The 27,669-nt window shown below is 51.8% G+C and overlaps 11 protein-coding genes across 11 annotated transcripts in view; 4 read left to right on the top strand and 7 right to left on the bottom strand.

Moving 5' to 3' along the window:
• Window positions 1-1,562, bottom strand: part of SETTUDRAFT_108086 (uncharacterized protein) — a gene marked incomplete at both ends in the record, with an annotated part of 8,000 nt that extends 6,438 nt beyond the window's left edge. Inside the window, 4 exons of the mRNA XM_008026089.1 lie at window positions 798-1,058; window positions 1,117-1,253; window positions 1,319-1,439; window positions 1,526-1,562. Of these exons, the coding sequence (XP_008024280.1) occupies window positions 798-1,058; window positions 1,117-1,253; window positions 1,319-1,439; window positions 1,526-1,562 (556 nt within the window). The remainder of the gene's footprint in view (window positions 1-797; window positions 1,059-1,116; window positions 1,254-1,318; window positions 1,440-1,525) is intronic.
• A 1,952-nt stretch (window positions 1,563-3,514) lies between these two features.
• Window positions 3,515-4,750, bottom strand: SETTUDRAFT_184172 (uncharacterized protein; the record flags this gene model as incomplete). The annotated part of the gene is made up of 1 exon (XM_008026090.1): window positions 3,515-4,750. One exon carries the CDS (start codon window positions 4,748-4,750, stop codon window positions 3,515-3,517), a length of 1,236 nt encoding a protein of 411 aa, XP_008024281.1.
• A 797-nt stretch (window positions 4,751-5,547) lies between these two features.
• SETTUDRAFT_38919 (uncharacterized protein) lies at window positions 5,548-7,948 on the bottom strand (the record flags this gene model as incomplete). The annotated part of the gene is made up of 2 exons (XM_008025919.1): window positions 5,548-7,793; window positions 7,915-7,948. The coding sequence occupies 2 exons, from the start codon at window positions 7,946-7,948 to the stop codon at window positions 5,548-5,550; spliced, it is 2,280 nt and encodes a 759-aa protein (XP_008024110.1).
• Window positions 7,949-8,146: 198 nt separating this feature from the next.
• On the top strand, window positions 8,147-9,714 carry SETTUDRAFT_108179 (uncharacterized protein; the record flags this gene model as incomplete). Its single annotated transcript, XM_008026091.1, has 2 exons — window positions 8,147-9,145; window positions 9,235-9,714. 2 exons carry the CDS (start codon window positions 8,147-8,149, stop codon window positions 9,712-9,714), a joined length of 1,479 nt encoding a protein of 492 aa, XP_008024282.1.
• Window positions 9,715-9,903: 189 nt separating this feature from the next.
• Window positions 9,904-12,437, bottom strand: SETTUDRAFT_176827 (uncharacterized protein). Its single transcript, XM_008026092.1, has 3 exons — window positions 12,153-12,437; window positions 11,238-11,402; window positions 9,904-11,175 (listed from the first exon to the last, which is right to left on the bottom strand). Exons 1-3 carry the CDS (start codon window positions 12,421-12,423, stop codon window positions 9,959-9,961), a joined length of 1,653 nt encoding a protein of 550 aa, XP_008024283.1. The 5' UTR covers window positions 12,424-12,437; the 3' UTR covers window positions 9,904-9,958.
• Window positions 12,438-12,910: 473 nt separating this feature from the next.
• On the bottom strand, window positions 12,911-14,430 carry SETTUDRAFT_46985 (uncharacterized protein). Its single transcript, XM_008025942.1, has 3 exons — window positions 14,340-14,430; window positions 13,771-14,118; window positions 12,911-13,485 (listed from the first exon to the last, which is right to left on the bottom strand). Exons 1-3 carry the CDS (start codon window positions 14,350-14,352, stop codon window positions 13,100-13,102), a joined length of 747 nt encoding a protein of 248 aa, XP_008024133.1. The 5' UTR covers window positions 14,353-14,430; the 3' UTR covers window positions 12,911-13,099.
• A 3,385-nt stretch (window positions 14,431-17,815) lies between these two features.
• Window positions 17,816-20,039, bottom strand: SETTUDRAFT_107857 (uncharacterized protein; the record flags this gene model as incomplete). Its single annotated transcript, XM_008026093.1, has 3 exons — window positions 17,816-17,964; window positions 18,016-19,519; window positions 19,665-20,039. 3 exons carry the CDS (start codon window positions 20,037-20,039, stop codon window positions 17,816-17,818), a joined length of 2,028 nt encoding a protein of 675 aa, XP_008024284.1.
• Window positions 20,040-21,720: 1,681 nt separating this feature from the next.
• On the top strand, window positions 21,721-22,374 carry SETTUDRAFT_46986 (uncharacterized protein; the record flags this gene model as incomplete). The annotated part of the gene is made up of 3 exons (XM_008025943.1): window positions 21,721-21,847; window positions 21,897-21,994; window positions 22,050-22,374. 3 exons carry the CDS (start codon window positions 21,721-21,723, stop codon window positions 22,281-22,283), a joined length of 459 nt encoding a protein of 152 aa, XP_008024134.1. The 3' UTR covers window positions 22,284-22,374.
• Window positions 22,375-22,693: 319 nt separating this feature from the next.
• SETTUDRAFT_27710 (uncharacterized protein) lies at window positions 22,694-23,668 on the top strand (the record flags this gene model as incomplete). Its single annotated transcript, XM_008025876.1, has 2 exons — window positions 22,694-23,454; window positions 23,527-23,668. The coding sequence occupies 2 exons, from the start codon at window positions 22,694-22,696 to the stop codon at window positions 23,666-23,668; spliced, it is 903 nt and encodes a 300-aa protein (XP_008024067.1).
• A 615-nt stretch (window positions 23,669-24,283) lies between these two features.
• On the bottom strand, window positions 24,284-25,351 carry SETTUDRAFT_108127 (uncharacterized protein; the record flags this gene model as incomplete). Its single annotated transcript, XM_008026094.1, has 3 exons — window positions 24,284-24,685; window positions 24,787-25,205; window positions 25,282-25,351. Coding segments are annotated over 3 exons (891 nt in total), but the record flags the coding sequence as incomplete, so codon positions are not given.
• A 1,295-nt stretch (window positions 25,352-26,646) lies between these two features.
• SETTUDRAFT_38927 (uncharacterized protein) lies at window positions 26,647-27,591 on the top strand (the record flags this gene model as incomplete). Its single annotated transcript, XM_008025920.1, has 2 exons — window positions 26,647-27,163; window positions 27,221-27,591. The coding sequence occupies 2 exons, from the start codon at window positions 26,647-26,649 to the stop codon at window positions 27,589-27,591; spliced, it is 888 nt and encodes a 295-aa protein (XP_008024111.1).
• Window positions 27,592-27,669: the final 78 nt, after the last annotated feature.

Consider the following 27,669-nt stretch of genomic DNA (forward strand, 5'->3'; position numbering starts at 1 on the left):
GGCGGGGTATTTGGTTTTTCAAGGCGTCTAACTTTCTCTCTTAGTTCTTTAGAGACGTTAGATAGAGAGGAGATTTAGTCTTCTAGAATTGTAGAGTTTTTCTTGTTTACTCTGCCATTCTCTATAAAGTCTCTAAAGACTTCTACAAGGTCTAGTAAACTAGTTTGCCTAGTAGGGTTGTTTTTAGCTAGGTTAGCTGCTTGGATTACTAGGTTTCTAGCAATCTCTAAGGCCTCCTCAATAGAGGTTGCCTTTGGAGTTTTCCCTACTGTAGGGTATCTTGGCACTGCTCCAATAAATGGAGAAAAATTACTCCTTGTCCTAGTATGGGTAGGCCTAGGCGGTTCTTCTGGTTGCCTGTTAGGGCAAGGCGTAGAGGCCTCCTCAGCCATCTCAATTTCTGGATTATTATCCATTAGTCGTTTGCTTGTGCCTCTAAGGTCCTTTGAGGCTAGTCTTTTTTTGTTATTTTTATTATTTTGATATGTCTGTGTTTCTTGCTAAATTTGAGCTTCAATAAGCTCCTGCGTTCCTATTGGCCCCTCTAGTCTTGGCATTAGAGCCCAAGCTCTGTGAGAAAATTCTCACAGGCGTGAGATAACGAAGGAAGGCCTCCTTCTCCCTACTGCGCGCTAGCGCCTTAGCTGCAGGTGTTGAAAGTGCTGTTAGTCGATTCCTCGTGGTCGGTTCTCCTAGATAGCGTGCTTTCCTAGCGGTTTCTAGAAAACTCGAAGTTGTTGTTGTGGTCTATGTTGCGTTAGTGACGCAGTCTCCATGGCGTTTCCGGGACTACGTACCATTGTCGCCATCGCGGGGCCCAGCAATCCGGAGTGCACCCTTTTCGTTGACCACGTGGCGAGGGTCAGGGGCAAAAGTGATTCGAGGGGCGGCTGAGGCGTCACTCTGTTCGGCTCCGGCTTCAATCTTCTTTTCCGCGACAGTCGCCTCGCTAGCCAGGCCACTCTCAAGGGCCCTTGTGTCGGCAACGTTGGCTAGAACCTGGATTCGCGGGTCGGTAGACTTTCCGAGCGAGCTCCTTGGTCGAATATGAGCAGCAGCTGTATGCACATGTTAATCCCCCACCCGGTAGGCAAACGTGGATAGGGTTCAGCATACGGATGTCTTTGAGTTTCTGGCGGAACCAGCGTAACCTCACAATGACGACGATGATGTTTATGAAGCCCAAATTGGTCACGATAGGGGTGAAGTAGAACCAGACTTGCTGATACGTCTTGAGGGCCTTGACATCAATGCTAGCCCGTTATCAGCATCGCACACTCACTCAGTCGGCTGTGGTACGCCCACAGACGTGACTTACGGGTTCAAGCCCGACGAAGTGGAAGCGCTGACTCCAAAGTAATACGTGTCTATAGCCGATAGATTGCCATAGGGGTAGATTACGGGGAAGGCCAGGATACCGACGGTCAGAATGTAGGCCCCTAGACGGCCGTTAGCAGAGGCGGATAGAGCGGGATAGCAGCCAACTGGGTTAGAGGGCACCACGGGAGGGAGCAGGCGAACGTACAGTGCAGCGTGATGAAATTGATCGGAGGCTTCCACATGGTGATTGATTCGCTGCGCCTGCTGGCGTCGCGGGAGATGCGTTTACAGCGTAGCAGTTGAGGGCATTTCGGCCCAGGGCGGCGGCAGAGGTCAGCACCGAGAGCAGCGTCTGTTAGAGGCAGGCTAACTGGATAGATGCTATGAGACCACGACAGCCGGCGCGCCAGACGGTTCAGAGGCAGAAACAGCCAGACACGACAAGACTGGGTGTAAGAGGGGAGGTGGCCGCCCCGTCCAAGAAAAAACAAGTGAAGAGGGCCTTTGTAGGGAGCGCAGAGCAAGCCGCCACCCAGAACGAGCAAAGCTGAAAGAGGTAGCCCGGATGGCCACGAAATGACAGAATGGTTTGTATGGGGGATTTATTTCATCATCAGCGAACAGCACACGGGTTCCGCCACGAGCCAGCCGGCGGGCCTATTTCCTTGCCCATGCTAGCAGCCGCCGCCTTGCCTGCCATCTGTACACGTGAAAGCCGGTGCCAAGCACGACAAAGGCGGCGGCGAGCGCGAATTAATTCGCGCATGTAAGCTGATGGGGGGTGGTGTCGTTGGTACATACTTAACGAGGACCAGGTAAGTAGGAGGCTTTCTGGATGCGGGCTAGCAGCACCCCGTCGCAGGCCCAACCGTGGTGGCCGGACGGCGATGAGAGCCAAGGCCAGAGGCTGCCGACTGTCGCTTGCGCAGTTGATGCGAGTCGAAGACTGGGCGTGCATGTGTTCCCACCTGCGTCGTGGGTGAAGATGGCGGGGGGGGGGATGGCTGTAACCGCTGCCACGGTCGCGCGAAGCCCATGGCCAAGGGCGCGGGAGTACCCTTTGGTCGTGCGGCAGCGTGCATACATGCTACCGTACATGGACACTGCCGTCGTGGTATGCGGCAGCATTACCAGGCCCTGTCTGTCTCAGCCGTGGGTGTCTGCTCAACTACATACAGACTTGCCTACTTACTTACCGACTTACCTAAGTACTTAGCCATTTTGCCGCAATAGGGCCAAGCGCCGCCACCCGCATATTCACCATAACCGCGACATCCCTCCCTCTCCAGCCAGGCAGTTTTTACATAAAGGAGCAGACGAGATCAGCAGACACAGCTCCGCTGATGTGATGGCCTGTACCAATCTCCCGCCGCATACTGTGCCTTGATGTTGTCAATTTAGCCCTTTATGCCAAGTCCCTCCTGCAGCACCCACCTCGCACTCTCCCGTCTCCTAGCCCTGCCCACTCTCCCACGACTGACTCGCTCCTCTCTTTGCAACTTGGCACAGAAAACAGAATGCTGGGCAAAGCGTCCGTCGAGTCATCGTCGCCGGAGCCAGTTTGACACAAACAGCAGCCCGTTGGGCGAAATTGGCGCATCCTGCTTTGCACTGCCTCACACGGCTGGCTAGCTCACCTAGCTTACACCTACAACGGGCACACTGTACATAAAACCGTTTCCCAGACGCCTCGAGCCGGCCATGTGGAGACGCCTGGTTGAGTTTTTCCCTAGTCTCCTCTCTTTTTCCCATGACATCCTCAAACAGTAATCAACCAAAAAAATAAAATCAAGCCATGGTGAAAAAACAACTTTCCCCTTTGGATATTTGACTTGGGCAAAAGAAGAAAAGGAAAAAGAGTAACCACCAAGCTTTCCCGTCCCGAATCGTGAGCCGGCCAGACTCCACCTTGGCTTCCGGCTTGGAGGGGGAGGGGACCATCGGAGACTTTTTGCAAGCGGTGAGTTGGCGCGGCAAGGCAAAGCGGCTGGGGCAACACATCACATAATATAAATAAAAAGTGGTTTTCTCGCAAGCTTATCTGATTGATATGCTACATATTACCTGCGTACGGCCCACGCCGAGGCAGGCAGACCAGGGGAAGACAAAATCCACGGAAGAAGCACAACTACCGATGGACGCCAGTCATGGATCAGCAAATCTCATCCCATCCAATCCACATACATACACATATCTAGTAGCCCTCGATCCACGCGCCGACAAACGCAGCAACCACACTCAGCGCAAGCACGAGCAGGCCAGCGGGAGCGACATGGGGCTCGTCAACATCCAGTAGTGTCGACGTCTCAACGATACCTACGGCCTTGGCCTTTGCCTCCGCCTCCATCTCCATCTCCTCTTCTTCCACCACTGCCAGTGCCTTTGCCCTCTTCAACTGTACCTTCTTGCCCGCCCTCTTTCCGCGCTTCCCGCGCTTCGCCTTCTTGCTTGCCGCCGCCGCGGGTCCGGGGCCCTGATCCTTGATCGGCCATTCGTCTACAGGCGCTTCATCGGCGGGCGCAGGGTTCTCGTCTTCCTCGCCATCACCGCCATCCTCGTTCCCGGACTCCATTCCTTCTTGCGAGGCATCCAGCGACTCGAGTCCCTGGTACAAGTTGGAGACCTGGATTGTGTTTTTCCCCACGCCGAGGTGCTGTTTGCCCGCGTGCTTGGGAGCGCGTGGGGTGCAGAACAGCGTGCCGGGACTCGATGGCCTGATGACTGGCGATGCGCTGTCTGCCGCCTTCTCGGGCGCTGCAGCTGCATGCATCGTGGTAGCAACTGGGGCAGCATCGTGGGATCCGGTGACATCATCTGAGCTCTGCGTAGCGATTTTGGTTTCAGTCGGCTCCGCCTTCTGGGGCCCCTGTACGGGATCGACGGCAGGTGACGGCTCGTCGATGACGTCGTTGGATGCGGTGTCAACGGTTATACCAGGGAGGTCGGAATGCTCAGTCGCGTCTTCGACATGCACAACCGCGTCTGGAGTCACCTTGGCCACGTCCTTTTCAGCAGCCTCGTTTTCTTCCTGCGTATTCGGCGATGTCTTGCTCTCTGGCTTCAGTGCCTGCTCATGGTCCACAGAGGGCTCGTTCACAGATGGCTTGTCCACAGACACCTGGCCACCAGATCCAGTCTCTGTAGCCACGATTGTAGAGCCACCGTCACCACCACACTCCAGCTCACCTCGTGGAACCGCAGTCGTGTCCTCGGCAGCAGCATCCTGTGCAGTCCACATCGCATCCCACTCGGCCGCCAGCTGCTCCATGGGAATAGCTTTGAGCCCGTCGTTCTTGACCAATGGCACAGGCTCATCGACATCTCCAAAATCCATGTCTGCAAGCACAGCTTCCGTGATGGACATGTCGTCAGCTGAGTCGATATAGCCGTGTTGCGTCCCCATGTTGATATGCGTAGACGCGGAATCCATTGTGATGATGGGTGATTGTGATTGTGATTGTGCAGATGTGTTGGAGGCAGAAAAGTCGATGAATCTGCGTTGTGTTCAATGTAGAAAGTGATGAGTCTGTTCTCAGGAACAAACTCGACGCGTGTTTATACTACAAAGGTGAGTTTGATGGTCGTACATGGTCACTGTGAAGGTGAGTCCGTGTGATTACACGTGATCGGTGTGAAAGGGGGCATTGTGGGCGTGAACAGCCTTTTCCTAGTTTCACTTCAGTTTCCACAGCGACGACTGAAATCAGTCTATATTGTGCGCTTCACACGCTTCATTTTGCAAATAGGGATGCAGCCTCACAACATGTACTGCGAATGCAAGTAGCAGACGACTTGAAATCGTGCATCGACAGAGAGACATACATTAGGACTTGTGTTTGATGAAATAGGCTGTCTCTCGAGCTGCCTCATAGGTGACAATCCTTTCAAAAGCATCGCAGCGCAATAGCCAATGCAAGATGACATACACAGGGGGTATCGCGCGCCTAGAAAGAACCTGACACTTCAGAAAGACAGTAGGCAGCAGTAGTGGCATCTCAAGAATTTCCATACAAACAAGAGAGCAGCCGAGGTTTCAATCATACCTACGGCAGCAATGGGATCTTCGTCACCCAATCATCCACAGGCTCACCACTGTTTTGTCGTAAAGCCGTCATTGTTGACCGAACCCACCTTGCCTTTGACACAATCTCCGCAACACTGCGATTGCGTAGATCGCCACTACGTGCATGCGGAGACCTAGGGTCACAACATGTTTTGAATATCTTCTCAAAGACATTTGGGCCTAAACTGCCTGTTAGCAACCGACTGTGACATCGTAACGCGGAAGTTCCCTGGCTTACCGGCAAATTCCTGCAAGCCTTCGAGGAGAGCAGTCTCTTCCGCTTCACTCCATTCAACCTCGTCAGCGGACTCGGACATTTGACTGTGTGGCGGAGTCGAGCGGGGCCTGAAGACCGGCAGGCGTTCGAACACGACGCCATTCGCGTCCCTTTCTACCACGTCTTCAAAGCTGGTGTGGAAGAGATTGCGTCTCTTGTACACATCAGGCTCGCATTGCATGCGCACGATATGAAGGTTTTGCCAACGCTTCTTTCGTGCTTCTATTGCCTTGGCAGCTTCAATCCTTGCATTCTCTGTGTCCCAGGCTTCTTTCATTTTGCGCTCCAGTGCAGCTTGCTCCTTGTGACGTTGCAGCACCTCCTCAAGTTTACTCAGGCGAACGTTGAACGACTTGCTCACTTGTCGCAGAGGGGCGATCAGTAGGCTATCGACATCTTTGATGATTCGGTCTCCTTTGCGCTGCTGCGGTACCGCGACATTCCACTGGGCAATTGTGTCCTTGAAAGCTAGCATTTCACACATGAATGGCGCCACTACGCGCATGGCTTCCAGAGACTCTGTCACAGCACCGTGAGTGTCGAGTAACCAGACATACAACGCTCGAAGATATAGGGTAAGCGAGCGAAAGAGGTGGCCATATGCATCACTCTTGAACGCAAGCTGATGCTTCTTCCGAATCTTGGAAGTGACGAGCTTAAGCGTCACTTGTATATCAGTTGCATCTTCAACGACAGTGTCCATGGAGATTGTCTTATCACCAAAGTGCACACAAGACGTATTGCATAGACGTTTGATTGCAGTGCCAGTCTTGGTCTGGCATGTTTCCGGGCGCTCTTTGAGGTCAAGAAATTTAAAGACGGTATCAAGGCCCTCAGGAAAGTCAGCCGTGGGCCGGGCCTCCTCATCCTGAGCGGTAGAATGCGCGCCTTCGTCAGCATCCGGCTCATACTCTGATTGCTCATCTTCAGATGATTCAGCAGGTGCTTCTACCAACTCTTGCACGTTTTTTGGTCGGTCTACGCTCTTGCGCGTCCTTGCGGGGAGCTGCTGGATGGGCTCAACAGGAGTATCGTCAACAGGAGTATCGTCAACAGGAGTGTTGTTAGCAGGGGTATCGCCAGCAGTCTTTCGCCGTTTCGTCAACGTCTTAGCTAGAGGCTGCACGGGAGCCGAGGTGCGAGTGCGGCGCCGCTCTTGCGAGTTTGGCGGATGAGCATCATCCCTCGCTGACGACGCAGGCTCATCGTCGACATGATGTGAGGCTGTTTTTCGTTTCCCACGTGGCGTTGCCTGTTGGTTCTCATGCACCGCACATCGCGCACCATTAGCATTGTGCGAAGTAGCTGTTCTGTAGCACTGTGAACTAACACCCTCGGAAACTACCATCTCCCCACACTGTACAGCAGGGATCCTGCTGATGTGAATACTGCATGTAGGGCCATCATCCGTACGATCTGTAGCTGGGCGCCGACATTGCTGGTGGTGTGGGCCCGCCTTCTTGTCGTACTTGTAGTAGACAACGGTACACCTGGGCTTCCCGTTGTCAAGGGTCTCTTCGATTTGTACATGTTCAGGTGCGGTGGGGCGTGCTTCTGCTTCGACTGGAGATGTCTCGTTTCCAGTCCCAGTAACGTCGATGATGTCACTCTGCGCCGGCGCAATCTGAGGCGGAGATGAACGTATGCCTGGGTCAGTCGAGGGAACATGTTCCGCCACATCGCCTTGCCCCAAGTGCGACCTTTGCACATGGTGTGTAGGAAGATCAGACGACAGTCCCGGGGCAACACTACGCTCCTCGGCTACCGGCTTCTTCCTGCGGATCTTCAATGGCTTTTGGTTCACCTTCTCTGGGAGCGCGTAGTGGCCCTTCTCCGGGCTCAGCTCGATCTCGTACAAATCGCCCCGCCTGGCGAGATTCTGCTTGGGACCCTCGGGCACGACGCTTACTCGCTTGAGCTTGCCTGCACCATTCTTGCGCATCGTGCCGCGCATCGAGCTGCCTTGGTTTTGACTCGCGTGGGCGCGCGCTGCATTAAGCAGATTCGCGCCAAGGAGTAGGGCGGGAGAGGGCGGATGTGTATCGGCGAAGTGCGCTTCTGTGATGAGTTGGCGGGCTGCCTCAGCGTCTGATGCTGCGTGCGAGGAGTCGGGCGACGGTGAGACACGAGGGGCTGTGGTGTTGAGTATCAGCTCATGTTGTACCGGTGCTGGGCTTTGTATGCCACGCAAGAGCCCGTGAATAGATGGATATGGATCCAACGCGTCCCGCCTCGGGAGCAGCGTCACACTTACCACTCGCCGTCGGTGCCGTATTCAGACGCGCCATGAAGAAGTGCCCAGGACACGCGTTATGCCGCGGTGGAAGCGACAGCCAGCGGTGACGACGAACTGGTGGCGTCTTCTGTCATTGTACATGTGTGGAGTGCAAGAGGCAGGCGGGCGACAGGCGGGCCCCTCAACCCCAAAACACGCTGTCACATGGCGAGCGCCCGCACCCTCCCACCCCTTCACATATACACCCGCCATGGACCCCAACCCGTCCCAGGCCCCCATCTTGGACACGCTCGACAAGACTGCAGGCCATGGATTTGCACTTCCCGTGAAGAGAATACACGATGGCGACGACGTCACTGCGTTCTTGGCCAGCAGGGCCTACGCCGACATCATGACCTTCATCTTCCAGCTCAACACGGCCATGATCCCACGGGCGGTAGAGACAAAAGAGCAGGGAGAAGAGGCAGCGCCAGCCAAGGAATGGCAACTCAACGACAAAGACGTCGCCTACCCGTCCGTTGTGCACAGCCTCGCCAAGCTTCTAGACACCCTAACCGCCATCATCGACGAAGCACCACCAGACCCGGGGCCCCGCCGCTTCGGAAATATCAGCTTCAGAACATGGTACGACATTGTTCGCGAGCGTGTCCCAGGACTCCTATACGAGCACTTGCCCCAGCAAGTTCTCGACTTCAAATCCACGTCCGACATCAGCGCAAAAAGCGAACTTGAAGCCTATCTCCTCGGTAGCTTTGGCAGTTCGCAGCGCCTCGACTACGGCACAGGCCACGAGCTGAGCTTCCTCGCTTTCCTCGGCTGCCTCTGGAAACTGGGTGCGTTCCCAGAATCGCAAGATGGCGACCAAGAGCGCGCCATTGTCCTCGGAGTCTTGGAGCCCTATCTCGCGCTGATCCGCCGCCTCATCCTGACATATACCCTGGAACCCGCAGGCTCACACGGCGTGTGGGGTCTCGACGACCATTCATTTCTCCCATACATCTTTGGCAGCGCACAGTTCTCCCCGGCCATCACAACGCCCGCCGATGTAGCAGCAGAGGGCTCCTTACCCACGGCCCCCCACCCCGGCGACGTGGCCAAGGCCCCAGCCGTTGCGCGAGAACGCACCAGAAACATGTATTTCAGTGCCATTGGCTTCATCTACGACGTGAAAAAGGGTCCCTTTTGGGAACACAGCAACATCCTCTACGACGTCTCTGGTGTGAAAGCCGGCTGGGCCAAGATCAACAAGGTAAGAAAAATACACCTTCATCATGAGCTACACAATCCCCGAATTTTCAATATCAATCGACTGACTGGGAATGATTTTGAATCAAATAGGGCATGATAAAAATGTACAACGCAGAAGTCCTCTCCAAATACCCCGTCGTCCAACACTTCCCCTTTGGCTCCCTCTTCTCCTTCTCCCCGGACCCCAACGCAAAGAAAATCCAAGCAACAGTACATACAGCTTCGCAGCCAAAAGCATCCTCTACGCCTTCCAACACGGCGCCCACCGCACGTCCCCAGCCACCGTTGCGTGATCCGCTCGCCGACCCTTCGTCTTCAGCTACCATGGCCACGAGACCGCCAGGTGGAGCGGTCGGCACGGCGGCACCTTGGGCGAGAGGCGCAACAGGACCAGGAGTCCCGAGTGGAGTGAATCAACCTACGAGGGCGCCGTGGGCGAGCAGGACACCTGCTCCACCGCCGCCGTCGACGACGATGGCGGGAGTCGGGACGGCGGCGCCGTGGGCGAAGAAGGATGCTGGCGGTGATGCGCAGCAGAGTACTCGAGCACCTTGGGCGAACAAGCGATAAGGCCGTGGGAAATTGGATGCCAAAAACAGTCATGAAGTTACGAGACGCGTGCATTACCATCACTAGACTCCAATCATCATGTGAGAGAATAGAACAAGAAAAAAAAAGCATACATTCACTATACCTCCGTTTTTTGCTTCATGTGCAACACGCCACACACATCGCGTGGCCGGTCTATATCCCCCCCCCCCATATTACACTTACCTATTTCTTATTTTGATGCGAGCATCTAGAGCCAAAAACCCTACGCTACATTCTCCATCAATCCTGCGCCAACTGTCCTCCCCCGCTCCCTCAGCACAACCCGCATCCCCTCTTCAATCGGCAGCTCCCTCTCCAACTGCACCACGATCCTCGCCACCTCGCCCGGCTTGACAATCCTCGGCTTCTTCTTTATCACCTCGCCCGTGAATTTGTTCAGTCGAGCACTCAGCGTCCTGATACTACCAGGCGAGTTGAGTGTGCTGCGAAATACTTCAACTGGCATTGGCAGCACGTGCTCGAAAGCCAGGAGCTTCGATGTGAAGGCTTTGACCAACTTGACGGGGTCCTTGGGTGCACAGCAAATGTCGCCTTGGCGGAGGTGCACGGGATCAATGTCGGTGAGGTGGAGTGTGGGAATTTGTCCTGCCACAGCCCAATCCACGGGCGCGTCTCGGACTTCAATGGATTTGATCGTGGCCGTCTCGTTGGCGGGGAGTGCAAGGATTACATCGCCGACTTGCACTGTTCCGGCATCAATGCGGCCGGATATGCTGAGTGGCGAACGCATGTCTCCCTTAAAGACGTCGGCCACAGACAAACGAAGTGCTTTCTCGAGGTTGCGCCGTGGCAGTTCGATACGCTCCAGCGCTTCCAGCAGAGTCTCACCAGTGTACCAATGAGCGGCGGAGTTGTCAACCTTCTTGACAATGTTCTCCCCTGTCAGACCGGCCAATGGTATAAAGGTGATTCGTTTCTCCAAGAAACTTGCTTCCGTCAGGAACGCCGTCATGCGTTTCGCAATCTCGTCGAACCGCGACTTTGACCAACCAACCGTGTCCATCTTGTTGACGGCTACGATAATGTGTTGCATTCCCATGCTCCGGGCGATCATGATGTGTTCCTTGGTTTGGCCCTTTAGACCAGACTCGAAGCTGTTGGTACCGGCATCGATGACTAAAACAGGAAAGTCGGCCTGAGATGCTCCTGATATCATGTTTGGAATGAAATCCTTATGACCAGGAGCGTCTAGTATGGTAAATTTTGTCTTTTCTGTTTCAAAGTAGTTCGTGGCAATATCAACAGTAACACCACGGCTTCTTTCTTCACTCGTTTCGTCCATGACCCAGGCCAGTGCAAAAGATGACTTTCCAATGGTCTCGGCTTCTTTCCTTAGCTTGTCTATTGATCGCTGATCGATGACTTTGAGATCGTATAGTAGGCGGCCCATGAGCGTGCTTTTTCCGTGGTCGACATGTCCTGCGACCGTCAGCTTGGTGGCTTGCCAAGGTTCGCCAACCAATAAATCAGGACAAGCTTACCCAGAACTACAAAATTGGCAAGCCTCTTTGTGTTGCTCTTCTCAAACTCGTCGACAACGTTCAAGTTTTTGCTCTTGACTCTTGGTTCATCGGTGACTGATAGCTTTTCAACCGATTCGGCCAAATCGCCATTGGTTTGCTTCTTTTTCTTCTTCGGTGTGGTCCCTGGATTTCTTAGAAATACTCAATTATACGATATATGACAGCCTAATGACGCCCGCCGCCTGCGCTCTTTGCCTGTGCTGCCCGCACAACGTCGTCCGGACTCGGTCCCGCGAATACCTTTGTGCCATCAAAAGACTTGTAGGCAGCGAATGGTACTGGAAGCTCTTCGGATTGAGACTGCGACTGCTTCGATGGCCCTTCAGGACCGCAAAGAGTCGAAGCGAACATGGAGGCGGTAGCACGCTGAGCTGGAGAGTCGAAAACAATGGCTGGCTGGGGAACCTGGGGCTCTTCAATCTCGGACTCTTTTGGTGTTTCTGGTACTGGCGATGGCGATCGTCTTCGAACAGGATACCTAGAAGTGCGCGCTGGGCGTTGGGCGGCTTCATCGCTAGAAGAGTTGGCCTTCTCCTGGTTCTTTACAGAAAGCTTATCGAGCATAGCCACCGCCGCATCCGCTTCGGTGTTGTTTCTCGAGGCAGCGGCTTCCGCATCTTCTCGTTCTTTTCTGCGTTTAGCGGCGAGTGCCGCCAGCTTTGACGAGCCCCCAAGCAAACCTCCTTTGTATTTTGGGGTATCGGCTGTAATGTTGGCCAGTCGCTCGGATGGTACGTTGCCCCAGGGCATATCCCAGAAGAAGTCTGTGGCAGCAGCGTTGGTAGGCATCGACAGTGGGGGCAGCGTTATGTGATGGGCAACAGAGCGAGCGGGCTGGTGTGCATAGCTAGAACTCTTGTGAGTGTGACTTACCTGTGGGTACCGGCGCATTCTGGTTAGCGACGTTGGCGGCTTGATCGAATCGCGATGTTGGTTTGGCCTTCTCTTGCTTCGGGGCTTCCTTCTTGGGCTCCGCAATCCCCAGCTTGTTCTTCAGATAGCTCACGCTCTTGCCGACGTCATAGTAGTAGTGCCATAAGGCTTCCTGTATTTGCTCGTCGCTTGTGAAGTCGCCCAGGTCTCCCATTGCTTCGCGCACCCTTATCGTGCCGACGCGCATCTGTTCCTTGTCTTCTGCTGACATGCCATCATCAGCGCCGACATCCCCACCGTCGTCTTCATAATATTCGTCGTCATCGTATAGGTCGTCATCGTCGTAATCCACGTTGCGCGTGCGTGAAAAGCCGCTCTTGGGTGGCATCGCAGCTTGTATGAGGTCAAAGAGCGCAAAAACACGTTTCCACAAGTCGCGACAGCGTTTCAGGGAGCTTTTGGTACGTGAAGGTTAGTGTCGTGGAGCTTTCCAGCTTTCCTGGTTGGCGAGAATTATCGCGTACCCTTGGTTGACGTCGGTGGTGGGGCAGCGTTGAGCCGTTCCATTTGCCCCGCGCTACGTAGTCAGCAAGATCATGGTACATCTGAGTCGTCCTTCATCATCCGCCCTGCCTCTCAAATCATAGACACATTTTCAGCTATGCGCACGCTCAAGACATGAACAAGAGTAAACATGAAATTGTTCATTTCCGAAAGCCTGGCTTATGAAAGCCCAAACACGCTCCGTAAGGGGGGTATAGTATTAATTGAAAAAAGACAATGCTGGCAAGCAAACTCCAACGCAGCTACCCTTCTCCCGCGGATATTCAAAACAATTTTTTTTTGGTTATTTTCAAAATTGATTGATCAATTTCCGCAAAACAAACGCCTGCCCAAACTGCGCCTCCACCCATCCAATCCACCCTCGCAGCCGACTCGTATCGCATTTATTTATCTGCCTTTTCTTCTGAGGCAGCAGGAGCAGTGGGCTCAGAGCTAGGCGCAGGAGCGGCAGGCTTTTCAGCTTCGCTAACTGGGGTAGCAGTAGCAGCGGGCTCGGCGCTAGGTGCAGCGACTGCAGCAGTCGGGGCAGCGGCAGCGGCGGCGGGAGCGGACTTCTCTTGAAAGTTGGGTTCATCAAACATGGGACCACTGGTAGCGCTCATACCAGCAGCAGGCTGGCTGTTGGGGATTTCTGGTAGATTCAAGGGTGCAGCTGGTGCAGGCGCATCGGCGGGCTTGGCCTCGGTCTCCTTTATAGTCTCTGCGGCTGCGGGCTGAGCTTCAGCAGCGGTAGGGGGGACGGGCGCGACGGCGCCGGCGGGCTCTGGTGCTGAAAGAAGTTCGTTAGTCCATGGGTATCATTGTTGACAAAAGAGATTGATAAAAGTCGGAAGGGAAGAAGGATCGTGTCGGGCATAACATCGTAAGCAGGGCGTGATGCTGGTGCTTCCAGTGGGTATGGTGCGGCGCATGTCTCGCAGGGAGTAGTTTGGCGCCTAGATGGGATCATTCCACTTGTTTTCCAGGGCGACCTTGAGTCGTCGCCTGGATCCGCTCCAGGCATCTTTATCGCGGTACTGTTGTGGGCGGGAGAGTGAACGAGATGTTGACCTACTCTGAGTGGCCTTCTTGACCTCAGTCAACGCAGCGGCTTCGTCCTTGGCGGTCTCGCTCTCAGCTGGAGCAGCAGCGGGAGCAGCAGCAGGAGCAAGGGCGGGAGCGGCAGCGGGCTCAGGAGGCTGAGCTAGTTCGGCTGGGGCAGTCTCTGTCTTCGCAGGCTCAGCCGCAGGCGCGGGTGCTGCGGGCGTCGTTTCGGTGGGCTTGGTGTTGGCGCTGGAGGGGGTGGCAGCCTCTGAGCTGGCTGCCGGCTTGGACTCGTCTGCCTTGGCCCCCTCCTTCTTAGACTTCTTGCCTCTAAAGATGCCCTTGATGGCCTTCTTCATCTGGTCCATGGCGTCAAGCGCTGGGGTAGCAGTTCGTCAGAGAGCGCGTCTGGGGGCAAGAGGAATGAATGCGCAGAGTAGTGTGGGCAGTGGATGGTTTTGGGTGAGATGGGCGTCTGGGGATGACAGAGGGCGCGTCCAAATAGACAGTCGCGACAAACGGAAGAGGGCAGTCGTAAGCGGAGGTGACGGCGACGTACGTGTCACGGGGAGGGCGAAGGTGAATGGGCATTGTACTTACGAACCCCCGGCATGGCGACGGCAGACTCTAGCTCAGCGTAAGAGGGGCACTCGAAAAGAACAAAGAGACAAAAGGCAGCACGTGTTTAGGGCAGAAGCAACGTAGGCGGCCGCGCTGAAGGATACAAGTGGTGATGATGAGATGTCGAGGAAGCTCCCCCAGCTGTTTGGTCTAGCCAACGGGACCCTTTTGCGCTAGGCCAATTCGGGCCGCCTTCTCCACCTCCCCACAGATGTCATGCACGCCAGATGCATTGCGCTATCCCAAAATAGACCTCCGGCTTGGCGCTCGTCCTGGTGTTTCACATTGCCTGCGATACAGTACTCTATGTCCCGAAATCCCCATATCTCGCCATCGTCCTCACGCGTCATGGAGCGGCCCATGGAGCCGCTCACCCCGTGTCCTCGCCAGAGTTTCCCTACCAGCAAGACGCGCGGCCGACTGCGGCTACTTGGCCCTTGTGCACTTGTACAAAAGGGCTCATTTAGCGAGGAGTGTTCTAGCCCGTGCGCTTCCTCCATCAAGCTTAGCAGATCTATCTAAATCGTGGACTCGTAGATTACAGCACTACAAATCGAAGTGCTTTAAATTAACGTGCTAGGAAGTGCTTAGCTGTATGCATGAAGCTTCTCAAAAATTGCCGCTATGTTGAGAGGTAATACCGTATGGCCTTTGGTGGGGAGAAAGGCGCACGGACGACATCATTACCCACTCTGTGCTATGGCCTCGATGGCTCAAAAGAAGGTATAGTACGATCACAAAAGCCGATTCTGGTGTTGAGGCTCACATCGACAGACTTGGCAAATTCCTGCCGCCTGTCGGTTTCACAAATGGCTAGTAGGTATCATACGAGTAGTACTCAAGACGTCGCAGTGAGAGAATAACAGTTCGTCCATTACTAGCTAAAAGGTATCAATCTGCTTTTTGTCTCTTCTATTCCCGGAAGCATCTCGCGCGGAAAAATAAATCATGACAATTAAAGTGATGCTACGAAATTCCAGAGGAAGCTTCTTCGGCACCAAACCTCAGGCACCTAGAACACTAGAGGCCTTGCATTATTGATCCTAGACAGATGTGAGAAGAATTTCTATCACCAAGAACTCGAAGCAACGCCTCGCTTACTTACATTTGAATTCATGAATGCAGTGAGTGCAGGTTTCGAAAATGCCACAGAGGTACTTGGCACATTCGAAGCCCGGGCAGCATCCATCTTGAGAGGATCCAATCTCACAGGCGTCTGGTAAATGGTGAGTTTAAGGGATGGTTTGAAATTCTCCTCATATGCTTCACTAACCATAGAGTTCTCCACATAAAGCATCGCTGGTAGAACTTGTACCATTGTTATTGTTGTTTTGGGGAAGAGGATTGGCAGCCACAAGAGCAGCGCCGAGGCAGAAGAAAGTAAAAACAAATGTCTTCATAGTTGAATCGTGAATTGAGAATTGTCTGTTGACTTGAGAACTGTTGTTGATTTGAGAATTACTTGCAGATGATGGAGGTTTGTAGCATACCTGCACTACATATTTATACTTACTTCTACTGAGACGCGTTATACCCAAAATGCCCCTTAGCTCTTTATTTCTAGCTTGTTCGTGTTCAGTCTTGTTTCTTCGGCTGTTTATGACGTGTTAGACCCACAAAGGATTAGATTGAAGAAGTTTGAGGGACGGTCTCATAAGCAGAACAAGTATCACAAGGCATAGTGAGAACTCATAGCTTGATAGACATACACTATTGAACATCATTGAGATATCTCCTTAGCTATTCTGTCTACTAATATACAGAAAATACAGGCGCAACAGTGATTTCACCTCTTAGCAAGGCTGTGCAGTGGTGAAGCTAAATATCATCTGGTTCTTGCATAAAATTTTGCTTCATACTAAGTTGCGATGGATTTTGCCCATATCATGCTAGTGGATGTGCTGTAAACTTTCTGCTGTCAGCTTTACAGGCGTGGGACGAGAGGCTGGAACATCGCGGAGTATCTATCGTAGCACTTGGCGTAAATGATAGTAACACTATACGACTGGATTTATTTTGGTGGCGAAACCAGGACATCTTTCATTGGCTCTGATAGGCCCATATGTGAGTGATAAGTGCTATATAACTAGGATAGACACTGACATACCGAACGACACACAAGTAATAACTCAGTATACGATATTTTAGAATCCCTGTTAGACGTGCAGAGCGACTCGTGACTACTAGAATGGGATTTTATCTTCTAATGAGGTATGACGCTTCGGCAGAGGACATGTACTTAGTCCAGAGACCTGAGGTCACTACCACTTTGCTGCTCTTGCTTTGGGTCGTGTAGTGTGCCACGACAAAGAGGGGGAAAGCTTTTTACGTAGCAATCAAGGCCTCTGTCTTAGCCATAGAGTATGCGTGCAGATTAAGGTGAATAACGCCCCATGGAGATGTTCAGCCTCCTCTCATCAGCTCGGCAAAAATTGTGGCGCAGGCTAATAACTAGCTGATTATCTTTTGGACCAATCTTGATAAGCCCAAGTCATGACATATATTTGAACATGTTATGAAATCTATATTATCGGCTTAGCATTTATTGTATGATGGGTTATAACATTGTGGCGTACCTAGAAAGGACCTCGTTTTTAGTGAGAAACACCGTGGCGCGCACACCAAGTATCAGAACGCCCTCCAAAACCTGGAACCAATTTTACAACTATATTACCACCTGCCAGATTCTTGAACATCCTATAAATGTAGACTTTCTTTGTGAGAAAAAGAAAGTGCTATATTTTAGTCAGTGATGGTATCTCTCAACAGTGTTGTTGTGTGGTATTACTGAGGGGTATCCAAAATGGAGAGGCTATATGTTCCTTATTAAGGACGAGCGCCTTCGTATAGTAGCACCTTATGTGAGCGCTAGTCAGAATTAGTTCAGATTTTGCTCCATTCGTTCGTGCTGCTTACTGTATTCAGGCTGCGTGTTCAAAACGGGCAAAGAAACAGTGTCGTGTTCAAGGCCTATTGCGTTAGTCTGTCTCCATCTCGGTTCTTGAGCCCGTTTCTGGTTAGAGTTCAGCCACGCGCCCGTGGCTTGGGTGGCAGCTAGACTTAAACAAGTTGCCAACGAAAAGAAGGATCGGCTCGGAAAAGGCATTGGTCCAGGCTGTGTTCGGAAGAGACGGGGATCTAGCCTCTGGTTTTAGTCACATGATTGTGTCATACTTAACGCTAGAAGATTACATACAACTCAAAAATTACAGCTATTATGTGACAAAAGGGAGGTTTTAAGGGCCCAGATAGTTACCTTCTATGTCATAACCGGCTACTAATGTTCCAGGTCTATCTTGAAACCAGATGTAGAAACAATCCTATCTCAAGTAGAATACAGCATCCAAGATTAGATACAGAAGAGGAGGTCATTAATTAGATGTATCATTTGATTCTAAATATAGATAAACTTTCTTTTTAACGTTCAATCATATAATCTTCGTGTTAGGTAGAGTTTAGATGGAGATCCATCGTCCCATCCAAGTATCGACGATTTGCTTTGCCTCATCCACCAGGCCCATATCCAAGAGAAGCTGAGAAGTGCCGCGCACAGCAGAGTCGAGAGCTGAGAAGATCCAAGCGTGTGTGTAGCTCGTGTGCTCACCTGAAAGACATTAGCCAGCGCTCATCTCAAAAGAAACACATTTGTAATTACCAACGAAAATGGACTTGAACTCGGTCTTGTAATAGGCGGGCAGGAAAAGGTCTTGTTGGCCAATAGTAGGCGAAGCCCAGGCACCAGCCTGGTGCTCGTCAAGTTCCCAGCATTGACGCTCGTATGCGCCAGTGAACTGTTCGTCGGCTACGTCACCGTGAATCTCAACCATCGCGCGTTGCACCATAGCGACGTGGTCCTCCTCACTAAGTGCGGCTACAGAGCGGGCAAGAGTGCCAGAGACGTACGAGCCCAAAATCACACCAGGACCAGTCGAGTTGATCTGGTACGAAGGGTAGCAGACGCTGCCAATGCCCGAAATATCGACCGAACCACATCCACCGATGATGGGAGGCGAAAGCTTCTCCCAGAAGCGTGTCTTGTAGCGTAGAGAGACCTTGCACGACTGCTGGTAGTTCATCTCGTTGATAGCACGAGACAAGAGCGATGAGTATTGGGGAAGGTCCCAGATCCGGACCTTAGAGAAAGGAACGGCCACGACGGCGTAATCATATTCCTCACTCTCTGGCTTCATCGCAAAGGGGTCCTTGCGCCACTGAACGGAAATCTTGTCAGTATTCTCGTCATACTTCAAGCCAGTGACCTTGCGGTCAAGAGTCAGCCGGTCCTGGACATGGGGGTAAAAAGCGCGAGGAAGTGACTCGAGACCCTTATCGATGGTTCGCCATGTTGTGGCGCCAAAGTAAGCAGTATCGTACTCCCAGATTGGAGTGTCATCGTTGCCGGTAACGTAGTCAGTTACATCAGCACTCTGGTTCAGCGCATATCGGACATACGCAGCCTCAGACCAGTGGAACAGGCCCTTCTCTACGGCGTGTTTGTGGGCTAGGAAGACATTGTTGTGCATCTCACGCACAACCTCTGGTGTTGTTCCCACGAATTCGTCCAGCTCTTCAGTGGCATGCTCAACAGCCTCCTCGTCTGGGCCTGGGGCTTTTGGCAATGTGTATGCGGTCTGGTTACTCTTAATCTGTGCAGCGCTGGGAATGCGTCCGTTGGGAAGACGGTAACCATTCGAGTTGGCCGGCACGTTCGGGCTCGATTGGATCCAAGGAATGAAGTTTACGGCAAGATCGCTGCTGGGACCGCCGTTCATCTCGGTCAAAGTCGCTCCGAGCTGGAAAACCATCTTGTGGTCCTGAATATCCAGAGTCTCGTTTGTTTCTGGGTAACGGGTCGATACTGGGAAGCGCATAGGACCCATCTCTTGGTATTGGTACTGATCGGGAGTGCTTCCGCCGAGGTACTTTGTTCGTATACGGCCTCCGATCCGCTGGGAAGATTCGATAATGTGCCAGTCATGGATGCCAACTGAATCAAGCAGATGACTGGTCATCAACCCGGACATGCCTCCTCCGACTATAGCAATTCGCTTGCTCTTCTCGACGGCGACATAGGAAGCATTGTTTTGCTTGCTCTTCAGATAGGCTACGCCATCGAACCAAGGACCCATAGCATCAGCCACCTCAGAGATATCCTCCCTCTTCTTTGGTTGATGTGTGACGTGCAGAGATGTCAACAATCAAGCTCATCAAGCCGAGCTAACGCGATATAGTAATGATTAGGCCTAAAAAAGCTAGCCTATTACTGTATCAAGTTAGCTCGGCTTGATGAGCTTGATTGTTGACATCTCTGGTGACGTGAATTGGGGCTGAACGTCCAATGAGTGTGGATCCCGAATAGGCGTGAAGACATCCTCCATGGGCGGCATCTTCCGGTACAATCCAAACAAAACGTTCAGGACGAGTTGATCGTTTGATGTAGTGTGAGGCGACATCGTGATGTCTCTCTCCGTGGCTTTTCATCCCGCACTCGCCGTAGACCAAGCGGACTTCGCCTTCAAAGTCGTCATCGCCAAAATTAACATGAACGTTGTGTACCGAGTCGGATTTGACCTGTAGGGGTTTGAAGAAAAGAATGTCTGAACGAGGAGTGACAGGACTGGCAATGGCGCCACCTGCCAAGGACAAGGCTGCCGAAGAGGCTGTGATGAGACCCTTCATCTTGGCTTTGAAGTAATATGGAGATGTCGGAAGAATATCTTTCAGACAAGGAAATACCCGTCCTTCAAATACATTTCTTAATGGACTTCTGCAGCACGTCGCTGTTCCCAAAAACACACTAGTTTTACATTCACATTGGTCACAAATACCTTATCGTTGTAGGGCGTGCCAGCGACCACCGGGACATATTGGCAAAGTCGCCGACCGTACATTGGCTACTAAGAATATTGACTTGCACAACTGCGATAAGGACCATAGGATGTTGTCAGCCGTGAATTCTGATGATTATTCTTGCAGGATGGGGTTTCCCACGCGTCGAGATGCCCGTTATAGATGACCCGCACCACGTTCTTGAAGCGAGATGCAGTAGCGTAACGTATGACAGGCATTAGTGTGGAGACGCATCTTGTCCAGGCGATCGGCACTTAGGGACGAAGCCCCTTTACTCTCCGAAAGATAACGAATCGGGCTGTCGGTACTGTTCCGACGGAGCATCGGGTGACATTGAGACGGTTGGATATACGGGTACCGCGGTGAATCCATACGACCTCAAGATACTACATCAGTTCAGTTGCAACGATGACAGCTGTCAACCATACTCAAAACATGCCAGAAATTTTGCAGCACTGTAGCATCAGATACCATCTCAGCTTCTCTAGGTGTTTAGAATACTTGCTCCTGAGAACAATGCTCAGAGATTTGTAGTATTACCACTCTCCCGGAAGGCATACACCACGTTCGGGCGTTGCGCCTCGGCATCGGAGTCTGCCTAAACCCGCTCGCCTGCGCTTAAGCTAGTCCGGGAATCTCAAGAGCCGCGGCAAAGATAGTAAGACGAAAGTTGTGCAAAAAAAAGTTCGCTGGTCGACGGTTAGGCGTTCAAGAATGGGAGAGTGAGTTGGAGCCCACAGCGGCGAATCACAAGCCGACCCGCAAGCCACGATGATCCACCAGTGGAGTCTAGCGATATCGATAAACCAACCTGTGTGGCCCAAAGGATTGCTTCTTATCTCACCTCCAGCCAGCCTTTATCTCGACTTACGTCAAAACCACCCCTTGCTTTCTAATACGCGTGATACACGCGCGGTACATGGGCAAAATGTCTTGGCGCCCAGAGACAGTGCATCGTCTACGCTCCTCTCGTCATAGTCTATCATGTCCTCCTCCACACCGCGACGAATTGTAGCCTCCTTCCTTTCTGGATACTTGCTGGGTATCTCCAGTTTTGCATGGCCCCACGGGAACTGGACCAATCGACCCACACAGCCCTGTCCATCTGATTACTACCAAACACACATGGCGGCCGATGAGGTTTCCCGGGCCTTGGGCCGGCGGCGTACCACAATCAATTACGAGAGAAATGGGCGGTATCTGTTCATAAACTCAGAATATCCGGTATGCCTAGAATCCCTCGATATCGACTGTACACCGTACCAAGATTGGCAAAACATCTCAGCCCGTATACGAAGACTCACAGCTCTTGGAAGCCATGGCATTCGGTTCAATACCGAAATCCGACTTGGACTCAAAGCTTAGCATTGACTAGGTGGTAGAATGCTACATGGTCGAAATGTATATAATCATCGGCTAGCGAGGCAGGTCTCGAGTACCTTGAAGCAACAATCCATATCGACCGGTTCTCCATTTGCACCAGAGAAAAATCGAAAATACAAACATAATCATGGTCTCCTTCAGCTCTCTCATCACTACCTTGTTGGTGGTAACTAGTGCTGCCATTGCCAAACCAACACCCAAGCTCACTGAGCAGCCGGTAGTGACCTACCTTGGCACGCAAGGACCAATTCTATGTATGATACGCACCTCCCTATGCCCTTTCAGCTATTGATCTCTTCTCAGCAAGCGGTGCCTGGACATCCAAGGGAATAGTATACACTTCGGGAACCGTGCCCTCACGCAACGGAACAATCGTTTCTGGGGGTATTGAGGCCCAAACAGTACGTAAACCACATATTTGCCTTCATCTCTTAGACTGTGGCTTACATGCAGTAGGCCCAAGTCATCAAGAACATCGCGGCCGTGCTTGAAGAGGCCGGTACATCGTGGGATTATGTCATGAAGACGACCGTTTTCCTTGCCAACATGTCCGACTACTCTGCCATGAACGAGGTGTATGCTGCCATGCTTCCCAGTCCTAAGCCTGCTCGCACTGCTGTCGAGGTCGGAAAGCTTCCAGGAAATTTTCTCATCGAGGTCGAGGCAATTGCTGCTATCCCTGATTCATGAGTTGGGCACGAGAAGAAAGAGGGATGATGTTGTGTAACTGCGGGTAATACAGCATATGTCAATCAAAGTAAGCAGTCATTGCGAGTTTGCCAAGCCCGACAGTACGTATCGGTGGTTTTTCTGAGACTTGGTTACTCATGTCCGAACTTCGTAAATCGCCTCAAGGGATTTTCTTTTTGCTTTTCCACAGTCTACTCGATGCGTGTCTAACCCTAGGTGTCATGGAACTTCGAATACTTACCTACGTAGTGCGGGGAAATCTCCGGACCATCGATTTACGCTCGATCCAATGACGTCTACTGCGGGGCCGCATCACCCACCTTCAAGATACCCCTGGAGGAAACTTTCCTGTTGCTATATGCTCGGGTCATTTTACCTATGCGCCGAAATTCCCATTGCACCTTTGCGCAATGCCCGAGTTATACGACCACGATGGCAAGCCCGTGCAGCACCACATGGCACGGGTGAACGGTATTCGCCTACATTACATTACCGCGGGATCGGGACCAGCTTTACTGTTACTTCACGGCACACCCAAAACACACTACTACTGGTATCGGATCCTCCCACTGCTGACGCCTCACTTTGCGATTGTGGCCCCCGATCTGCGCTGTTTCGGCGCGACCGACAAACCCCCTGCAAGCGAGGGCTACGATGGCCGCACAAACGCCAAAGACATGATTGCGCTCATGGATGCGCTCGAATACAAGACATTTGCCGTCCATGGCGAAGACCGCGGCGCAACACATGCTTTCTGCCTTGCGGGGCTCTACCCCGAGCGCGTCACTCATCTTTCCTTTTGTGAAATGCTCCTGTCAGCCGGACTAACGCAGGCCTCCTTTTTCACCCGCGACAATATTGCAGCACAGTACAATCAGACGGGCGTTTGGAACTGGCATATTCCTTTCTTCTGGATGCCGCATGTTCCGGAAATGTTGATTCAGGGAAAGGAAGAGGAATTCTGGACCCATTTTATGAAGGCAGAGTGTTACAATCCTTCTGCGCTCGACCAGCTCGCCATTGATGAGTGGGTACGGTGTGCAAAGGCCCCCGGCGGAACAAGAGGTATACTAGAAAGCTATCGCAGCCATTGGGCGAATTTGGAGATTGAAGAGGAGATTTTGAGTAAAGGAAAGTTAAAGTGCAAAGTCATGACGGTTGGGGCATTGGAGTACGTGTGACATGTGGCTGATAAGCATAGGAGCGTATGTACCGACATAGGTCTGATGCTGATGTCGTATAGGTTCTTTGGTCTCCGTGTAGAACAGCAGATGAAGTCTATTGCAGAAAAGGGCGAGATTGCAGAGGTTTTTGAGTGCGGCCATTCGTTGGCGATTGAGCAACCTGAGCGTTTGGCTAACCTTTTGATAAGACTTGTTCTTTAGGTATTTCCAGTCTTGGAGAAGACTAGAGTTTTTGTGGAGAACATTATTCTAGGCCCGTTGTTATCGTCATGTCGGGTTGAAAAACCAAAAACTACGACGTAATGGTTATTCGTAATACTGCTTTTTATTGAGATACACATCTCCCTTGCCTGCTTGGAATTTTAAAGACCCCAAGAAAACCTTTCTAGATAAATACTTATCATTGGATGACTGAGAGACAATGGGCAGACTATGACCTAGCTAAATCGGTGTTACACTGAGGCTAAGCATCTCATTTGATCTCAATTAACAAGTTACCAAGGCCCTTGGCCTATCATTGCTCCAAGCTCTGCTAGGATGCTACCTGTTTATTTTCCCTTAAGCACCCAGCACACTCCATCACAGCATCACTTTAGGTTAGAGAAGGAAACTACTAATCTGGGTCTTTGCTTCTCGACATATACATTATATTTACTGGAAAGAAATCGTGGTTCCATTTACTAGATTACTAAGGATTCTTGGAATACAATTATGTTGAATAAGTGCATCTACTAGAAACGGAAAATGCATCAATCCTTACTATTCTTTACCATGCCGCCATCCCCTTGGGGGCTAGAATACCATGGGGAAATAAATCTAACCAGCGCACTGGTAGTCGTAGTTCATGCGAGAAGACTGGGTATCCTTGGGGACCCAGACAGTAACGGTCTGTCCATTTGATCGGAATCTGCCATCGTAACGGTCGAAGAAAGGCCTCCAATAGATGAAGGCTCGCTGGCCATCCTCGCAGTCAATGTTGACCTGAATGGATGTCGAGCTCGTTAGGGAGTACTCGGTGCTGACGGTAACGCCGATTTCTGCAGTAATCAGGTCCCAGAAAGATGCACCGACGCTGACGGAAGTGCTAACACCAATGGTGGTGGTCTTGGATTCGGTAACAGTGTATGAGTCCTGTGCGTTGGTTGAGATCACGAAAACAGCTGATCCGGGTCGGTATGTGCCCCTGTAGGTGGCCTCGATAATGAATTCATCGTCTTGCTGTACGCAAAGAGCGGTTAGTTGGAGCTGCACGGTGGCGAGTGCTATGGCTTCAACTCCAAGGAGTGGATTGGACATACCTTCTTCTTTAATGAATGCACTTCACGTTCTTCCAGATTGGCCGCATCGGTACCAGAACTCAGAGCCTCTTCGATGAGGTCGAGCCGGCGAAGCTCGGCAGCATTCTCCTCGACCGACATGTCCTCATAATCTATCTCGCCTGGCGCGAGTTTGGGGCTGACACGCCAATCAGTGTTGAGACGAATGGCCACTTCGGTCCAGTCTTGCGGCGCAGGCTTGGACTGAAAACCACCCTGGTCCACTGGCCGGCACCTTGACTCAATAGCGCGGGCTCGGTCACCCCAGGTGTTGTTGACGTCGCACGAGTCGTATTGCTCGTTGTTGCAGAATGAAATACGACAATTGCCTTGGGTCCACACGCGGCATGCACCCGCGAAGACGCACACTTCCGTCGTAGGGCCGTTGCCAAAGTACGTGTTACCATCCATAATGGTGTCGCCTGATTAAAGCAAACATTGTCAGCCAGGGTCTGTTCATTCAATACGGGCCCATTGAACCAATGAGATAATGCTTACAATCTGCCCAGTTTGGAAGCAGTCGGAATTCGCATTCTACCTCTCCGCCTGGACGAGTACCATCCCACTGACGAGTTTCAAGTTGCGAGGGCGCTGCCGCAGCCAAGGTTCATGCCAAAGCGCCAAAAGCGAAGATGGAAGAGGGCTTTGAATGCATGATTAAGACCGCTTCTAGCTACGGATTGTGTCTTGGGTGCTGAGCTGTGAACTCAAGGATGGCTGGGTTCAATATTCTGCAAGAGATTGTGCCCCTATTTATGCTCTTCTCTTGTACAACGAGCACTTGGCTGTTTCTCCCTTTCTACAGCCATCTTCTGGGCAGCTTCAATCCTTCTCGGTCACTTAGCAAGTCTTCGTTTGGTGTGTCTGTCGGAATCGATCTCTCGTAGTATCCGGTTGTGGCGGCATCGTGTTAATGTGGGGGGGTGGTGGCCCTACTAGACTCGGCGCTCGTATTGGAGATGTCAGTGGCTTTTTCTTTCAGACAATATACATCGGGATGTATTGTTGTATATGAGACAGACATTTGAAAGGATCACCCACGTTCATCGGTTGCTGTTCCTGAGAGGATAGCCCTAGTCTTATGATCCTCACTCGGAGAGAACCAAACTCTCATGGCATAAATTAACACTCCCAAAACGCCCTTTGAAGCATAAATTAGGAAAATAACACCCTCAGTCACATGCTTAGTTTGAATAGCTCTTCGTAGCTAGAGACTGCCGACGTCGAAGATGGGCAGACACGATTCAATCGCATCGCTTCGGCTGAAGCCGAAGGATTTGCATGTTCCAAGCAATCCTTGGCCCACAGATTTTAAGGCCCACTGTCTATCATCTGGGGTCCCAAGACTGTGAGTACCGTGATGGTAGATGGCCAAGGTGCTACATAGCTAGGCAGCTTACTTGGCACATTTTCCACTTGGGTCACATGGTGATGGCGATGCGTTTCTCTACATAGAGGGCGTTTTGGAATTCAGCTATACCACGAGGTACAAACGATCATCAGGGTAACATAATTCAAAAATAAGGATGCTGCAGATCATCAGAGGTGCAGATGCGCTTGCGGCTGTGCCCGTCGTGGCGCACAAACAGGCCTGGGTAACATGGGACACTACCACTACCTAGGTGCCGGCTGCACGGCATCCCCCATGAGCCGTCCAGCCGACGGGTGATCCTCCCGGCCCACAATTGATCCTAGCATACCCCAAGCCCAAGACATGTCTCAAGCCATATCGTCATCAGGCGCCTCGTTGATGAGCAAAGAGGTTGATGTGCTGTTCAACTCGTCTTTGTACAAATCGCTTCCTAAACCAATATTCTATCCGATCCCTCAGAGCGACTGCATCACCGTCCGACCCCAAGCACGATGCACACAAATACCAAAATTGCTTTTCTTTCCATAATACCTGTTTATTTTTTCGGTCCCTGCTTAACACAGAGTGCTGACAACTCAACGTCAAGTGACTGTGGGTCTGAGATTGACAGCTTCCTCGAGCAGAGGCGACCCATCAACAGCACCAACACTGTTGCTGTGAACCACTCAAATTTCTGGGAACCGTGGTATCTCAGCCTGATGATAACCGATCGACGCGATCCTGGCTATTCATGGGGCCCTGGCAAGACGTTTCAAGAAAGAAGCGGGTTTCTCAGTGTGCCCGAATCGTTTGCTGAAAGCGAAAGAGGTGAAGATACGAGCTACTGTCTCTACAGACTTCCAGCTCAAAACGCTGTTGCGGACGGGGAGACAGGCAGCTGCAGCGGTATTATCAGCGAAGAGTGCCGCATTGCGCTACAATACTCCACACCTGATTTTTCAGATGACCAGTGTCATGTTCCTGATGATTACAAAAAAGCTTGTTCGGTCGACGGATACTTGGGCATGTGTAAGTGTATGCCGATATCCGATACATGCTATTTCTGACGCTATTTCCATGGTATAGCAAGACCATCAACCTTTTCAAGAACAAAGTGCGCATTGGGCAGTCTCCCTCACGTCGATTTACCAGACAACTACACAAGCTTCGGTGACCTTCCTGTTGGGGGCATAGCGGAAGGAGGTGACGACTACGATAATTTCGACTTGTATGATTTACACGTCCGGCAAACGGTTCCAATGGCCCTTACCATACGAGACGGGAATGGCTTTTTCGACACAAGAGTCATCTGTCTGGCTCCGAACAAAATTGTCGAAGGGAGTCGCGATCCGGAATCCGACTTTCCTCCATCGAAGGCGAATGGTCATCTGTCAAATACAGGCTTTGGTACACTAGCCATTGTTGTGGCTCTGCTAGCCGGCGTGACACTGGCCTGATGTCGTCTGATGATTGAGTGGGGATCAAGAACAAAGCAGATACCACTGCATGATTTCAAATAATATTTTCTTCGAGTA

Source organism: Exserohilum turcica (assembly GCF_000359705.1).
Source record: "Exserohilum turcica Et28A unplaced genomic scaffold SETTUscaffold_16, whole genome shotgun sequence".
Taxonomy (NCBI): Eukaryota; Fungi; Ascomycota; class Dothideomycetes; order Pleosporales; family Pleosporaceae; genus Exserohilum; species Exserohilum turcicum.